General features: G+C 41.0%; 1 protein-coding gene across 2 annotated transcripts; it reads right to left on the bottom strand.

Moving 5' to 3' along the window:
* Nucleotides 1–2,080: 2,080 nt before the first annotated feature.
* Nucleotides 2,081–16,403, bottom strand: LMOD3 (leiomodin 3). 2 transcript variants are annotated; one of them, XM_059077844.2, is made up of 4 exons: nt 16,239–16,403; nt 15,456–15,773; nt 10,920–12,365; nt 2,081–2,451 (listed from the first exon to the last, which is right to left on the bottom strand). In XM_059077844.2, the coding sequence occupies exons 2-4, from the start codon at nt 15,747–15,749 to the stop codon at nt 2,425–2,427; spliced, it is 1,767 nt and encodes a 588-aa protein (XP_058933827.1). In that variant the 5' UTR covers nt 15,750–15,773; nt 16,239–16,403; the 3' UTR covers nt 2,081–2,424. The 2 variants fall into 2 exon arrangements, with proteins under 2 accessions (XP_058933827.1, XP_066899781.1); XM_067043680.1 differs by lacking the exon at nt 16,239–16,403 and having other exon boundaries at nt 15,456–15,964.
* Nucleotides 16,404–17,267: the final 864 nt, after the last annotated feature.

The raw sequence follows: 17,267 nt of genomic DNA, 5'->3' as shown, positions 1-17,267 counted from the left end.
AAAAAAAGAACAAGTTAAAATTGTCAGTTAAGATTTTTAGGGTGGGAGTGGGTGAAAAAAAAAGCATAATATGAGTGGCTTCACCTGTTTCTTGACAAAACCTGTGTAATGAGGCAGTAAATTTGAATTTGGATCATCTTTTCTTTTTGCACATCTCAGAGTAACGTCCTCTTTCAGGACTATTCACACTTTTTGAAATCCCTAGCTTATTTATTAATACAGTTGCTGTATAAGCAAACACATAAGAGCGTCCAGAACTTCGACCACTGATACACATTAAGCTTAAACATGTTCAGAGTACTTTGTCCCATCAGAGTTTAGCCTCTTAAACATGCTAGGCACTTTAAAAGTTTTATTTATCGCAGCGTTTTCTAAACCATCTGGCTTTGTATGCAAGGATGCTTTATAGAAATGGTAAAGTAAGAGAAAACAAAACTCTCAGCCTTGGGGTATTCTAAAATTAGTTACTTGATTGAAAACTATAACTATTTAAATTTGGATACTTTTGTACCCACTAAATTGTACCCACTAAATTATCTTTAAAAAATGGAAATACCATATTTCTTTCCCATGGCTTGTCCTTCAAAATAATGTATTGTTTGTCCCCATTAAGTCCATTCTCTCCTAGCCTGTTTTGCCTGTGATGTCCCGCCTATGATTATATAAAAATCGAATGAAGGCAGGTGCCAATTATTTGCTCAGGTGCGGAAGACAGAAAAAGCAACAAAGTGGGATTTCCTGATTTCTAAGGTTCATGGCTCTTCAGTACAAAATTGCAGATTCTAAGCACCTAGAGACTTGAATGGATAATTATGGGCTCTAGGAACATGGAAAAAGCCAGGACACTAGGGATGGAGTTGTCTGGAAGATTTTTGTGGAGTCTCTCAGGATACTCCATAGAAGGGTCAATGAAAGCAAAAGCATGAGGAGGTTTTATCAAGAATAGTATATATACAATATTGTAAATCAACTATACTTCAATGCAAATTAAAAAACAAAACAAAACAAAGGTGAAAGAATAGTATAAAGAATTTGTGGCAGATAAGACTGAATTTCTAAACTGAAAACAGGCAACGAAGGGCCTGGAATGATAGGATAAGGAATTCAAGGTTAATCCGATAGCAAGTTTCCTTAGATTTTTGAGAAGAACAAGATCAAGATCATTCACAGACTAAACTTAAAAATGAATCTATGTGTGTGTATATATATATATATATATATATACATACTTAGCTAAAACCAAAAGCTTCTCAGTAAATATATTATTCATAATTTCTTTTTCTTCTTTTTTTTTTTTTTTTTAACAAAACTAGCATGCTGTCTCACATTGTCTCTATATGTGTGGAAACAGGGAAGTTTTTTTTTTTTTTTTTTTTTTTTTTTTGCGGTACGCGGGCCTCTCACTGTTGTGGCCTCTCCCGTTGCGGAGCACAGGCTCCGGACGCACAGGCTCAGCGGCCATGGCTCATGGGCTTAGTTGCTCCGCGGCATGTGGGATCTTCCCGGACCAGGGCACGAACCCGTGTCTCCTGCATCGGCAGGCGGATTCTCAACCACTGCGCCACCAGGGAAGCCCGGGAAGTTTTTATATATAAGCAGCATTTGTTTTCTCTGTTCGTTTTTCTGGAAACACTGTTTTCTCCACGTCCCATGGCTTAAGCGTTCTGCTCTTCACAGATACCCCTATCAGAAGTATATCCGCAAGAGGGAAGAGATATGGGAACACATGTATATGTATAACTGATTCACTTTGTTGTAAAGCAGAAACTAACACACCATTGTAAAACAGTTATACTCCAATAAAGATGTGTAAAAAAAAAAAAAAAAAAGGAAGTATATCCCAACACACAGGGAAATGGCCAAGAGAGAAAGCTAGGCAGGGCTGGAAACCGGAAATCGCAACTGATTCTCCAGAGAAGAGGCAATTAACATTTCTTCCATTTCAAAGCATCTGGAGGGCCTGGAGTTCAATTCACCCTTCACATTTCCACAGAGTGAAACATGTTCTGTTCACTTTAAGATACTGTGTGATGAATTACAGCAGAGCAGACGGAAGGAGAAAAAAATGGGAATATAATAGTTAACACCGCCATAGTATTTATTGTGATTTACCAGAAGAAAGCAATAATAAAGCAAATGTTTACGAAAAAATTAACTTCTGCTAGAAGACTCAGTTTCACCTAAGTCACTCCAACTGATTGGAAGTAGAAAATCTTGCCCTGAATATTCATATTTTATCTCCTTCCCCCTTTTCAGCCCCTATTTTGTCACGGGCCAAGCCTTTTTACAAAATACTCCTATCAGTTAGCAATGTTCCCAGTTCCACCACCTGGATCCAGAAGTATGCTGCTGAAACAGTCTCCAAACTCTAATCCAAGAGTCATTATGTCAATTCCTTCTTCTCCGAGATTATTCTGTTGCCTCTTATGCCAGTTCTTTTGGCAGTTGCACCTGTGATTTAAGCATGTGAAAAGAGGAGAAAAATTAATCCTAGATATTCAAGTGTTTTACAGCAAAAATGACAAAATGTACATGCCTCAAAGGGTGTAAAGCAGATTAGAAATTCTGGCCAGAGAGACCCCTCAATCCATGACAAAACAACAATAATAACCACAGCCACCATGAAGTGGGCATTTACTGATGACGGGACAGATCCAAGGGTTCTGAGCACATGGTGAAGTTTATCACATACACAAGAGGGTGGGTGCTGGACTCTGCCTGGTTCAAATCCTGGAACTAGCACTTACTAGTTGCATGGTATTGGGTATCAATTTTCTCAGCTATAAAATGACAGTAACAGTGTCTTATTCATAAGGCTACCATAAGGATTAAGTAATACAAGTCAGTAATCCACATTAACTCTTCTTTTTAAAGCATTACCTCATTTCATCTTACAACCACCTTGTAAAGAGGGAACAGGCTCAGAGAGATTAAGCAATTTGCTTCAGGTCACAGGGCTAGGAAGTGGCAGAGCTGGATTTGAACCTAGATCTGCCTGATTTCAGTGCCTTCCTGAGTATTGAAATACTCACCAAATAAATACCACCATAAGAATATACAATGTATGTTCTTTTTTTTTTTTTCCCCGATACACGGGCCTCTCACTGCTGTGGCCTCTCCCGTTGGGGAGCACAGGCTCCAGACGCGCAGGCTCAGTGGCCATGGCTCACGGGCCCAGCCGCTCCGTGGCACGTGGGATCTTCGCGAACCAGGGCACGAACCCGTGTCCCCTGCATCGGCAGGCGGACTCTCAACCACGGCGCCACCAGGGAGGCCCAAAATGTATGTTCTTTTAAAAACCGGTCTTTCCTCTTTAAAGCACATTCCTAATGTGATACTCACCAAATATTACAACAGTATTTGGAGAATGCCCAAGGGCAAAAAAAATTGCAAATGAGTAGCATAAGTCTGACCGCAAATCAACTTTGAGCTTTGTTTCACAGGAACAACTGCAAGATAAGGTAAGTTCTTAACGGGTTTCAAGTGCTGGTATATTTTAGGAGGATGACTCATGCATCATGGATGTGCCTTTCAGAGAACACTGAGAGAGTCCAAAGGACATTCAGAGTTTGTATAATGACTTTAAAATGTCTCTCCTTCTATGGCCCGTGTACACCTGCCAACGTGAAGAAGCATTTTGGCCATCTACTATGGACCCTCTTAGTCAGTCCTCTGCCCACATCCTTTGCGTAAAAAGGTTTCCCAACATCCTGCCCATTGGAGAGAACTTTGGATGTGTTGCTGCTACCTGCACAGCCTTCACACCAAAGGGTTCCCCATGTGCTCTGACTCCCTCCCTCCCGAGTGTCAGACTTTCAGGAGAGGAGGGGTGTGACTACAGATTGGTAAGGGTCACCCAAGGAGAACACCAACAGTGAACAGCACCAATAAACAAAATATATAATGCCAGTTATTTAAAATAACCGCAGAGCTGTAACAAATAGTCAAAACTGTGTGCTTTGTATGATTGAATGGAAAAAAAATTTTTATAGTATGTTATTCTGATATATGTTTATATGCATAGAAGGGTTCCAAATTAATAAAACATACTTTGAAAAGTGAAACGTGGCAATGCCCCAACATAGTAAACCCAGAGACATGAACTAATTTAAAATATGCCCAAACTGGCAGTTCAGATCACTGGAGAAAAGAATGGGTCACTACATGATCAGTGGTTAGCTACTTGGCAAAGAAATAAAATAGCAGACTTCTTCTTTCCTACTTACTTCTAAAATCTAACACTTTAATTCATCTATAATACGGAATATTTTTAAAAAACCAAAAGTTCGAAAAGCAGCAAGAAAGATAAGCAAATATTTTAATAAGGTTCAAAAAAGCCATTTCTAAGCAGAACACAAAAGACAGAAGCCATCAAGGAAAAGATAGCTAGATGTGACGTTACAAAAATACAAAACTTACAACAAACAAGAATCAACTCGCATGACTGTTAGGGGGCCCTGTTCCCCCTTCACTTGTTGGTTTAAATTAGTTTTTTTTTTAAAGTGAGTGTGTATAGCGTTACACAGTGCACACACAAACACACGTACATACACCCACAGAGACTGGGAGCAATTGGGCAGGATGGGAAGACCCATTTCAGCAGGGGTTGTTCAATTCAGCACACTCGACTGCAGTTCCTGCTCTGGGCCAACACCTCAGTGGTTGTCCAGGACATAGACAAGGAAGACCTACCTTGAGGAACTCAGAATCCAGTAGGAGACCTACAATGTGCCTGTAAGAGCTGCCAACCTAAGGCACCACGTGGAAGATACTGAAAGAGAGGGGCAAGAGAGGGGCAGTAGAAAGAGACAGGAAGGGTATTCACCACTGATGTTTGGTTTCGTTTCTTTTTTTTTTTTTTTTTTTTTTTTTTGTGGTACGCGGGCCTCTCACTGTTGTGGCCTCTCCCGTTGCGGAGCACAGGCTCCGGACGCGCAGGCTCAGCGGCCATGGCTCACAGGCCCAGCCGATCCACGGCATGTGGGATCTTCCCGGACCGGGGCACGAACCCGTATCCCCTGCATCGGCAGGCGGACTCTCAACCACTGCGCCACCAGGGAAGCCCTGGTTTCGTTTCTTTTGTTGTAAGAAACCATACTTGAGCCGAGCCTGTTGGATATATGTTGAAAGACAGAGATAGAAAATAAGTAACTTGAGCACAGTGTTGTGGGGAGAGAGGAAAAGAAGGTCCTCCAGGGGAAAAATTCAGGAGGTATGGTTTGCCATAGATGTCATTGAACCGTGGTTGTCCAAGTGTGGTCTCCAAATGAGCAGCAGCAGCATTGCCAAGGAACTTGTCAGAAATGCAAATTCTCAGGCCCCATCCAAGACCTACGGACTCAGAAACTCTAGAGATGGGCTCAGTAATCTGTATTCAGCCTTCCAGGTGCTTTTGATGCATGCTAAAATTTAGGAATCATTATCACAGACTTTAGAAAAGTTGTACATCAAAAACTTTTTCGGGGGCTTCCCTGCTGGCACAGTGGTTGGGAGTCCGCCTGCCGATGCCAGGGGACGCGGGTTCATGCCCCGGTCCGGGAAGATCCCACGTGCCGCGGAGCGGCTGGGCCCGTGAGCCATGGCCGCTGAGCCTGCGCGTCCGGAGCCTGTGCTCCACAACGGGAGAGGCCACAGCAGTGAAAGGCCCGCATACCGCAAAAAAACAAACAAAAAACTCTTTTTTCCACTAGGTGTTAGGGAAGGGCAGTTCCTGGTCTTTATAATTCTAGTCCACTTATGCTCTTTTGAGATGAGTTTGAAATGTTACATTGCTTTCTCCTGTGGAGACTCCTCCCTCTATCGAGAGTATAACATTTCTAAAGCTCTGATCTAGATTTGGCCTTGGCTCTTGGAGATTCTGGTAGGTTTGGGTTCTTGGGTTTTGGGTTTTCTTAAGGAAAAAAGGGGACAGAAAAAAGGAAGGAACTGAAGGGAACTCTGAGGTTTCAGACTTGAATGTGTGAGAGAATGGAGACAGCATGGAAAATTGGGAACCAGAAACAACAACTAGATGTAGAAAGGAAAAGCTTGGTTTGGGGACAGATTGAATGAAGGTACTAAGAAAACCCTGAGTGATCTAAAGGGAAAGGGAAGTTTGGGGATTATCCTAGATTATGTGATAATTGAAACAAAGTGAGAAGCTAAGATGGGAAAAGGGAGGAAACTGCAAAAGGACAGAAACTAGAGATCCTACTTCAAAAGAAATAGGATAGTATAAATGAGGCAAAGAAAATGTGGCCAGAGATGAAGACTCAGGAGTCTATGGTCTTACATTTTTGTAATCGTAACAACTGCTAATGTGTCACAGAGTCTTTTGGCTAATTAAGGCTGCTCAGGAAATTATTATACTGAAATCTTTCTGAAGGAGAAATTTAATCATGTCTTTAGGCACCTAGGTGAAACCAGTCCAGACACACATAGGCGAGCCCAAAGTAAAATTAAGTGAACGTTAAAAGAGTTACCTTGCTTGACTGCCACCAAGAGTTGCATATGATATAAATGCAGGTGACCTCAGTAAATTAAATAGTTGCTGCAGATGAGATTTTTATCTCAATGAAAAGTACAGATACTCATCTGGGATGGTAGGCAGTGAGCGGACCACCAGAGTTTTAAAGAGGAAAGGAACTCATACATTTACCAGGGAGGGATAAGCCTGTACAAGCCTAACGTCTTTGCTTTGGGCTGGCATCACATTGACTCAGAGTTTTCAACTCAAAGGGAAATAAATGAGCAATTAATACATTCAGTTAGACAATACAAAGACTTTTAAAACATAGCTAAAAACAATAAGAACAATGTGACAAACCAAAAAATTCTACACCAGTCAAATAAGTAATGTAAATGAGTGAAAAAGGCCAGGGATTAGGCAGTAGGGCATGGTGGAGACTGCGGAGAAACTGGAGAGTCCATTACCTATCTCAAGGGAGAAGTCAACACAGACCCAGCTTATTTGTGCCATGCACATGCAGGCCCCGTGTGGCTGGATCTGATGTTTCAAATGCTGCCAGATATCTGCATATTATCATGTGATATTTTATAACTCATACAAAAATACCCAAGCCCAACAAAACAGGCCTGCAAATCGGGCTTAGAGACCACTAGTTTTCAATACCTGGCCCCCAGAATACATCTCTCTTAAACTGAATTAAATGTGCAGCTTTTTGGAAGAGGTAGCATTTGAGCCAAGCAAGTATACAGACTTCCCTTCATTCTCTGCTAGAAACTTCATTTCAGGGATCCCAAGCCAGAAGCATGAGATGGGGAGAGGATAAACACTAAAAGGAAAAAATACAAATTTAAAATATAAACTACCTCATGAGCTATGCTCTAGAAAATAGAAAAATAGTATTTCCAAGTCCATGAGAGAAAAAAATAATCATTTTTCCTTTAAAAATAAATAATTTCTAAGTATGTTTATGGACATTCAATGTTTTAGTTAGGAGCATCAGTAAAAACAATTATAAGATTTCCAAATTGGGTTTTAACTTCATATGTGAAAATCCAGGGATTGAGAGAGCATCTCTATCCTCCAACACAAGTGAGGGGAAAAAAACCCATAACCTTTAGTTTCACCTCCTTCAAATGAGTGTGGATGAGTCTCATTCGACCAGCCAAAAACAGCCCTTTCTGCTGGGATCTTGTGATATCACCACTGGATGGCATTTACAGCATTTTACTGAGGCTAAGATGCACATTTTTCGATGTTTCCGTAGCCCTGACATCAGAAAGCATCTTACAGTCAACAGTGTTTTACAATAGTTGGCTGCGGGTGGGAGCACAAACACAGTATAGCTTTTCATACCATTAGCACTTCCACTGAGCTCTGTGCCCTGTTGGAATTGCTCACGTGCAAATGTACTGCCATTTAAACTATCCTTTAAAGAATGACAAAGCAAATATGACAAAATGTGTTGGGCTTGTAAGAATTCTTTCTGTTTTGAACTTCCACACGTCTCAAATGATTTCAAATTAAAAGATAAAAAATGTCTTTTAAGAGAGATTACATTATGAGTTGGCATTAAGGCAGACCTTACGTATGCAGCAAGGTGCAAAAACACAGCAGTACGGAGCGAATTGATGTCAGTCAAGTGAATTTTTGTCAGTTGGACAATGCATTTTCACATTTTTCTTGCAGAGCATTTTAAAGGACCACGTTGATGAAGTTGCATGACATTTTGTATCTGAGATACATATCAAGAGATGTCTAGGGTTTCCCTGGTGGCGCAGTGGTTGAGAGTCCGCCTGCCGATGCAGGGGATACGGGTTCATGCCCCGGTCAGGGAAGATCCCACATGCCGCAGAGCGGCTGGGCCCGTGAGCCATGGCCGCTGAGCCTGCGTGTCCGGAGCCTGTGCTCCGCAACGGGAGAGGCCACAACAGTGAGAGGCCCGCGTACCGCAAAAAAAAAAAAAAAAAAAAAAAAGAGATGTCTATTGCAAGCCAAGCCAGGCAACCGAAAGCAGGAGAAGATGCCAGTCCCTTGCATAGATAAAAGACATTGCAAAGCAAAGGCTGATATGCGAGACCACCATTCGCAAACCGTGTCAGAGAGTTCACTTTGCTGCATATTTTTCTTCCTTAGCGAACATTAAAAACAAACAAAACACAACTCAAAACTGATAGCACTTGGGACTTCCCTGGTGGCACAGTGGTCAGCTTGCCAATGCAGATGACACGGGTTCAAGCTCTGGTCCGGGAAGATCCCACATGCCGCAGAGCAACTAATCCCGTGCGCCACAACTACTGAGCCTGCGCTCTAGAGCCCGCGAGCCACAACTACTGAGCCCACGTGCCTAGAGCCCTTGCTGTGCAACAAGAGAAGCCACCGCAGTGAGAAGCCCGCACATGGCAACAAAGAATAGCCCCCGCTCGCTGCAACTAGAGAAAGCTGGCATGCAGCAATGAAGACCCAATGCAGCCAGAGATAAATAAATAAACAAATTTTTTTAAAAACTGATAGCACTTTAGAATTTATTGAAAAGGAAAAACGTACTGCTTAGTAGGGTGTGGCATTTTGTTAATTATTATCATGATTTACCTTAATGCCTTTTGCTCTAGAATCTAGACTCAAAGCTGAAGTGTTCTCACTTGACTAAAAGGCAGAGTGTCTTGACTGTAAAAATGATAAAACCAACACTGTAAGCTCCATGAAGTTAAGACTATACCTCTCCTATTCCCTGCTGATGGTGCCTGACACATGGCAGCGCTACACCAATATTTATTGCAATAATGGGTAAGGAAATGGATGAAATGGAGCCAACTCCAGGGAAAGCTGATTTGCTCAGCAGAACATTCCCTCAGAAGGCAGGGAGTGGGGTCAGATGATCATTTAAACTTCATTCTCTTCTCTACTCTGAATCCACGTGCCACCTTTAATGCAGATTTTAAAAGATTTCTCTTAATGTCATTTTCTGACTGTCTAGCCACCAAGGCATCTTGGATTTGCCTTGACAACTGGTTACAGAGTGATAGCACTAGCCTCTCTCAAAACAAGACCCTGATGCACCCCCTACAGAGGTCTGGCTGCCTGGAGAAGAGCAGGTACAAAAAGTGTTGATGTTGTGCCCAAGGGCAGGCAAAGGTCTCTTGCCTGATCTCATGTGACCTCTAGTGCTCTCACACTGACCCCTGCCCCAAGAAGAATCAGAGTCCCTCTAAACCACAGGTTGAAAGTCATCTTTGATTCCGAAGAACAAAATGTTGAAATGTTGTCAATTGTGCATTACTAGGAGATGGGAGTAAGGAACACACATGTGTGTATATGAATAAGAACCAATTATATTGGGTTTTTTGTGTGTGTGTGGCCATGCTACGCGGCTTACAGCATCTTAGTTCCCCCACCAGGGATTGAATCTGGGCCCTCGGCAGTGAAAGTGCTGAGTCCTAACCACTGGACTGCCAGGGGATTCCCTGTACTGTTTGAGAATATAAAGCTCTTTAAAAGCAGAAAAAGAACAAGCTTACAGAGAAATCTGTTAAAAACATCTTGACAAAAACTGACTCTCTATGATGAAATAATATATTGACTATTTTGTCAATGTAATATCTTGGCTAAATTACATACTAGATTTTAAAACAATAGTTAATTATCAACCGTGGCCTTTGGACACGCACCTTTCAGCCTCCATAAATGCCCCCATAGTAATGACTATAAAAAAATTTATTTCTATACCTTAAGCTGCAAGGAATAGAACATTTTCGCCTATCAGCATCAGTAATAGTGAATCATAGTAAATATGAAAACAAATAATCGTAGGATATTTTAAAGCTCCATTTATTCATGGAGATATTAATCTGAAGTTTATTATTTTCCACCCACCTAAAAAATAAAGAGTATAATTGCAATTGCAGGTAGTCTCCATTCACCTACTAAAAAAGAACTGGTTTTTTCAAACACTATGGAAGCACTCATCTACAAACATTGGCTTAATGAGGCCTCGCTCTTATTTATTCCTGCAGCAGGTCCCTGGGGAAATCTCCGCTGGTGTCAGCTCTGTGCAGCTGGAATGAATAAAAGCTTGACCCTGGACTCAGAACTGGATTTCAAAGTCAACTCTACCACTTCTGAGCCGTTCCTCCTAGACATGTTTCTTAACATCTCTAATCCTCAGCTTCCTTTTTATAAAACAGGGAGAATAATAATACCTGCCTTATAGGGTTGTTAAAGTGACCGTAAGAGTTAATTCATATAATGAATCTGGCCCATAGTAAGTGCTCAATAGATGTTAGCTATTAGTATCATCGTTACAGAATTTATACAGATGTGTGTGTCTTTGAGGATAACCAATAATTTAGATCTACCGGTAATGCTGACGGATTTCCCTCAGTTCGTGACAATCTCCTGTTGTCAAAATGAACAGGAAAGAGAGTTGGGAGACATTCACTGTGGTGTGTGTTCACCGCTTCTCCCTCCTACTTACGGGTTTAAGATAGGCGATGTTACTGTGACGAATGTCGTTCAAGAGCTGATCTCTGGGGGTGATTTCCACCAGCGGGGGCGGCCTATTTCTCGGCACCGGTTTGAGTGTTTTGATCACGTCTTTGAGGTTGGTTTTCTCGGCTGATTCTTTGGCTTCTGGCATCCGAGATTTGCGCTGGACCCTCTTGAGCTTTACCATGCGGAAGGTGTCAGGGTCCGTCCTGTACTTCGGAGTGTGCGATGGCTTTTTCATCGTTTCATTTTGTCGACTGAAGGGGACTGCGTGGGAGCTGGGAGGTCGAGGAGGAGGAGGAGGACGAGGAAGAGGAGGCTGGAGGAACTCCTGCGTCCCAGAATCGGGCACTGGTCCCCCCAGCGTCTCCCACATCCCACGTGGCAGCCCCAACCCGTTCTCCAACATGGCTATTAACTTTCTCTGCTCTTTGAGTTGCTGCTGTTTCTGTTCTTCTTGTCTTTTCTGCCTTTGTCTATCCTGATTCCTGGTGAGCAGATTGGTTACCACCATTCTGGGACCTGGAAGCTCAAAATGGTAGCCCATCTTCAGAAGAGTGTTGTTTGCCTTCAAAAGCCTGGCTATTTCCATTTCAGCATGGTGGCCCAGCATATGCCTCTGATTGTGAAACCGAAGTTCAGTTAGTGTCTCATTAAACTGGAGACACCTCATGATGGCCACGATTCCCTTGCCTGTGATGAAATTGGACTCGACGTTAAGAGTGGTAATGCTCCTGTTTTCACGCAACATGTTGGCCAGGGCGAATGCTAGGTTCTCGTCCGCACCCACGTTCGCTAAACTGAAGGTTTTGATGTGTTTGTTTTTCTTCATCGCGTTTACAAAGTCCAGCAACATTTCTTTGGGGATGTTTTCAATGTTGTTCAGGTTGAGTTCCTTCATGTCGGGGTCATTTTGCCTCACTCGCCTTAAGCTCCCATCTAGGTCCGTTTGGTTTCCTGAAGGCCTTGCACTTACCTTCAAAAAACTGGTATCTAGAGCTAGCTTCTTGGGATCTAATTTTGATATCTTTTTCTCACTTTTTTCTTGGGCCTCTGCTCTGTCTTTCTGTTCTTCAGTTACTTTATCAGTTACCTGTGGACTGTTGTCCTCACCATTTCTGATTTGCTCCTTTACCTCACCTTCCTCTTCTCTTTTTGTTTTTTCATCACTCTCTTCACTGTCCTCTTTTCCCTCATCTTCTTCATCTTCTGCATCATCTTCTTCATCTTCTGCATCATCTTCTTCATCTTCTGCATCATCTTCTTCATCTTTCACATCATCTTCATTATCTTCATTATTTGTTTCTTGGACATTGTCACTGCCCTGTGATTCTGTTTTATGTGCAGTGATTTCATTATTAAGCTTTTCTTTTAAATACTGGGACACATTTTTATTACTTTTGTCTATTTCTTCATGCTGTTCTTGAGTTTTTCCCTAAAAGAGAAGTTTATGAGGGTTAGAATACATACCAGCGTTTATGAGGGTTAGAACACATGTTATGATGGTTTCTTCACATAGAAATATGAAGAAGAGCAGTATCTACTGGAGATAGTAAAAAGATTTATTACTAAGTGAAAAAAGGAAGCAAATAAGCTGTAGGTATAGTACTCCATTTGTTTATGTATTTATGTGTATACATATATACACACAGTATATATAAAAGTTTATAAATGTATAGAAAAAACAGACTTGTAATGTTTACCAAGTAAGTACTTATCTCTGAGGAAGAGAGGTAACCATTAAGATAACTGAGAAAAGGAAGGATTATATAATTCTAGACTGAGTTTTTTTAAAACCGAGTACACATATTAGTTTTTCAAGCAAATACAACAAAAATAAAGATAAATTTTTATAGGCACACACATGCACAAACACAGTTTTGGTTGTGTTTTTCTCATCCCATGTATTAAAATTAAACCTAGTTAATTTTGTTTTCAGACCCTCTATTGTTTTTAAAGATGGGGTTCAACTCTTGCACTGCTGGTGGGAATGTAAATTGATACAGCCACTATGGAGAACAGTATGGAGGTTCCTTAAAAAACTACAAATAGAACTACCATATGACCCCGCAATCCCACTACTAGGCATATACCCTGAGAAAAGCATAATTCAAAAAGAGTCATGTACCAAAATGTTTATTGCAGCTCTATTTATGATAGCCAGGACATGGAAGCAACCTAAGTGTCCATCAACAGATGAATGGATAAAGAAGATGTGGCACATATATACAATGGAATATTACTCAGCCATATAAAGAAATGAAACTGAGTTATTTGTAATGAGGTGGATAGACCTGGAGTCTGTCATACAGAGTGAAGTAAGTCAGAAGGAGAAAAACAAATACCGTATGCTAACACATATATATGGAATCTAAGAAAAAAAATGTCATGAAGAGATTAGTGGTAGGACTGGAATAAAACACAGACCTACTGGAGCATGGACTTGAGGATATGGGGAGGGGGAAGGGTAAGATGTGACGAAGTGAGAGAGTGGCAGGGACATATACACACTACCAAAAGTAAATTAGATAGCTAGTGGGAAGCTGCCGCATAGCACAGGGAGTTCACCTCTGTGCTTTGTGACCACCTAGAGGGGTGGGATAGGGAGGGTGGGAGGGAGGGTGACACAAGAGGGAAGAGATATGGGAACATATGTATATATATAACTGATTCACTTTGTTGTAAAGGAGAAACTAACACACTATTGTAAAACAGTTATACTCCAATAAAGATGTTTTAAAAAATAAATAAACAAATAACTTGAAAAATAAAAAAAAATTTTAAAAATAAATAAAGATGGGGTTCAGTTCCAGAAGCAGTTAAAAATTATTTGTTTTGAAAACCTTATGGATTTATCCATTCATTGAAATCTTTGTTTTGTATCTAGCTGAACAGGCATCTTTGTATTCAATAGCTCTGTGTTACACAATAATTTCCTTATTGCCCTAACCAAAATTTACATAATATGTTGGCCAATCTAATGTTCCTTTGGAAGGAAGGTGTCTAGGAGGCAAAGCCAGCTACAAAAGGAGACAGGATTAGGAGAGATTTAGAAACAACTGCTTAGTCTGGGAAGGAAAATGACAGTCATATCAATAATGTTTATTAAATGTTTGTACATCAATTAGCACATTTTCCCATAAAATATGTGTACCTCATAGGTGTCATTTTGAAAGCTGATGTAGCAGTTTGACACACAGGGTCATCTGAGCAAGAACCTGATCTTGGGAGGACGAAATGGGTAGAGGGGATCAACTGTATGGTGATGGATGGAAACTAAATTTTTGCTGGTGAGCATACTGTAGGGTATATAGAAGTAGAAATATAATGTTGTACATATGAAACTTACATCGTGTTATAAACCAATGTTATCTCAATAAAAAATAAGCCTGTAATTTAAAAAAATTAAGAACTTGATTTTACGGCTTATAACATTACAGGCTGGAATTGACAATTGACTCCTTAACTCTCTGAAGCCTTCACCTTTGCATTTCTCATTTGTCTCAGCAGGGGGAGCCAACTATCAAGCTGTTTAAATTATTCCAAAGGAAAAAAAAAAGTGTTAAAAGTACCCAATTTGTTTTTTCCTCTGAAATTGGTGTTTATATAGAATTGGCTTCTACTCTAGTTGTAAAACGTCTGCAAATTGTACCTTACACTCTAACCTGATCAAGTCAGCAACTCATTTTCTTGAGTGCAGTCCATGTTTAAACTCCCCTGGCCATGAAATCAGTCTATAACTTTCCTAAAATTATAGCCAGTGTGACGGTAATGTGACAAGATATATCAATATTAGCAGGCATAACTACAAGAGACTTCACCTGTGGGGGGTCTCTGTCTTATTTTTGCCAAGTCATTTTAAAGTGAAACATTTAAAACACTATGCTGATATACAAGTCCATAGAGTGGACCACAATTCTACTTTTCATATAAGGAACATATTTAAAGAAAGAACTATCTTTAAAACAGCTTAACAGCATCAACTTCTAAATTCACCACTGATATCCAATGCACTGTGGTAATACTGGATTTTTTTGGTTATTTGACTCGGTTTAATTGCAGAGCATGTGGCTGGACTTCAGGGGGACTGTGACACCCTTGAGATTGTACGTGAAACATTGTAAATGTGCGCATGTGATGGGAGGAGAGAACGGAGAGCCTTCTTCAGCTTCTTAAAGGGTTCTGTGAGCCAAAAAAAAGCATAAAGGACAAGTGCTTCTGGGTTATGAGTTAATTCATTAAGTATCATGCCTACAGAATACAGGCACAAGAAACCTTTCTTCCTGCACAAGAAACCCCGTGGTAATTTTTTTAAAGAGATATTTACAAGAAATTACCACTTCTTCCTCCCAATTATACAATGTAAGTGGTAAAGAAAGTTCCCATCTGGCGTAGGATGAAATATTCTGATTTATCTATAAACGTCGACAAAACATGGAGTCTTGAGAAATGACAGTTACAACAGGGACACGTGCCAGCCCAGCCCAGGCAGCCATTTCTCTGCTGTATACAAATCCCCGGTTACCTTGGATGACACAAAGGTAACAGGAACGCGTTCGTCTTCCAGCATGCGTCTGGATGCCTTTTGCCAATACATATAATCAACGAGAGATTTATGGTCGAAGTTCCCTGTTGGAGGCTTGTCAGTCTGATCCTTCTGAATCATTCCCACGGGAAGCCTGGGGTCAGGGGCCATCACCTCCATTTCCAACTGCAGTTCTTTAAGCTCTTCTGGGGACAAGTTGGCCAAGATTTCATCTTCATCAATCTCACCATCAAAGAGTTCTTCTTGATCTGAATTCCTGCTGTGTTCCGACATGATTCTTTTCTATACTTTTCTATACTTTATTAGAAAAGGAGAAATAATCAAAGAAGATTTTAAAAAAGAAAAACTCTCAAGAAGTTCCCCCAGTTACCAAGCGTCCCAGGTCAATACCACCTTGAGAGATTTTTTTTTTCCCCCAAGAACCCCAGTGGTGTTTGCTGAGCCTCTAGGAGGGACTGCCGCTAAGCTCGAGCTGTAACTATATTAAGCAGGGCTTGGCTAGAGAGGGTCAATTTATGGAATTACTATGCTCCTCTCTTTTCGACAACTTGAGTCAGCTGTGCAAATCCCTCTGACATTTCAGTACAGCTGCTTAGGTTTGCTAGTGAGTAACAGGTCTCCAGAATCCCTGTAGGAGTAAAATTAGTTCTCTTCCTATGTGCTCTCACACTGTCCTACACTAAGTCATGCAGCCCATACACACATACCCCAGTACTGCAGGGCAGGCCACTTCTTTTTATTTAAATGATGAAAGCAACTTACAATATTTCAGGAGGAAAATCCAAACAGCGACCTGAGTTCTAGTGAAGTGAAAAATTCATTTGCAGGTGGAAATCAAGCTCTCAGGGCTTGACTCTTCTCTACCATGAGACTCTGGAAGGAAATAAACCTGCACACAGCCGAGCAGAGGTCTGGCTATGTTACCCGCTGCGTAAACTGAACCTTTGCAAGATGTCCTTATTTGCATCTAGATCCTGTGATCTAACAGATGGGGACAACAAGCCCTTGAATTTCCACTATGAGTGAGGAGTTTAATGTTTTAAATAATTTGTTTTTCTTATTAAGTATCCATTAAGCCAGGATAAAAATTTAAAGGGGTCTAAACTGAAATGTTAACAAAAAAAAAACAAAAACCCAAACCATTAAAGTACTGGAAGAAATCATGAAAAGATTTTTTCATAACTTCAGAGGACGATATGGCAATATTTATCCAAATGACAAATGTACATTTTCTTTGACCAGCCATTCCACTTTTCGGAATGTATCCTACAGACACACTCCCACATGGGTGAAATAATAGGTGCTCAAGATTATTCAATGTAGCAAACTACAAAACAGTGTATTATGTGCTGTTCCTTGTGTGATAAAGGGTAAAAAGAATATATGTATATACACAGATTTTATCAACAGATCCTCGGAAAGATACACAAGAAACCAATATCAATGGATGCTACTGGAGAAGGAAATGGGTTGTCTGGGAGACAGGACTAGGAAAAAAGACTTTGTTACTGTATACCCTTTTATAATTGCCAGATTTTGAAACTTATGAACGTAATGCTTACTCAAAAATATACATTTATTGGGCTTCCCTGGTGGCGCAGTGGTTGAGAATCCGCCTGCCAATGCAGCGGACACGGGTTCGAGCACCGGTCCGGGAGGATCCCACATGCCGTGGAGCAACTGGGCCCGTGAGCCACAATTACTGAGCCTGCGCGCCTGGAGCCTGTGCTCTGCAACAAGAGAGGCCGCGATAGTGAGAGGCCCGCGCACAACGATGAAGAGTGGTCCCCG

The sequence above is a fragment of the Kogia breviceps genome, chromosome 10 (genome assembly GCF_026419965.1).
Source record: "Kogia breviceps isolate mKogBre1 chromosome 10, mKogBre1 haplotype 1, whole genome shotgun sequence".
NCBI lineage: Eukaryota > Metazoa > Chordata > Mammalia > Artiodactyla > Physeteridae > Kogia > Kogia breviceps.
Note: the sequence above shows the minus strand (reverse complement) of the source record. Positions and strands in the feature narration are given on the sequence as shown.

What these genes read in the sequence shown, in the direction of transcription:
- LMOD3 (XM_059077844.2), bottom strand. Translation starts at nt 15,749, where the DNA reads ATGTCGGAACACAGCAGGAATTCAGATCAAGAAGAACTCTTTGATGGT. An exon ending in TTACCTTTGTGTCATCCAAG is followed by an intron (nt 12,366 to 15,455) that starts GTAACCGGGGAT and finishes CTTCTCTTTTAG; the next exon opens with GGAAAAACTCAAGAACAGCA. An exon ending in ACATCGCCTATCTTAAACCC is followed by an intron (nt 2,452 to 10,919) that starts GTAAGTAGGAGG and finishes CTTAAATCACAG; the next exon opens with GTGCAACTGCCAAAAGAACT.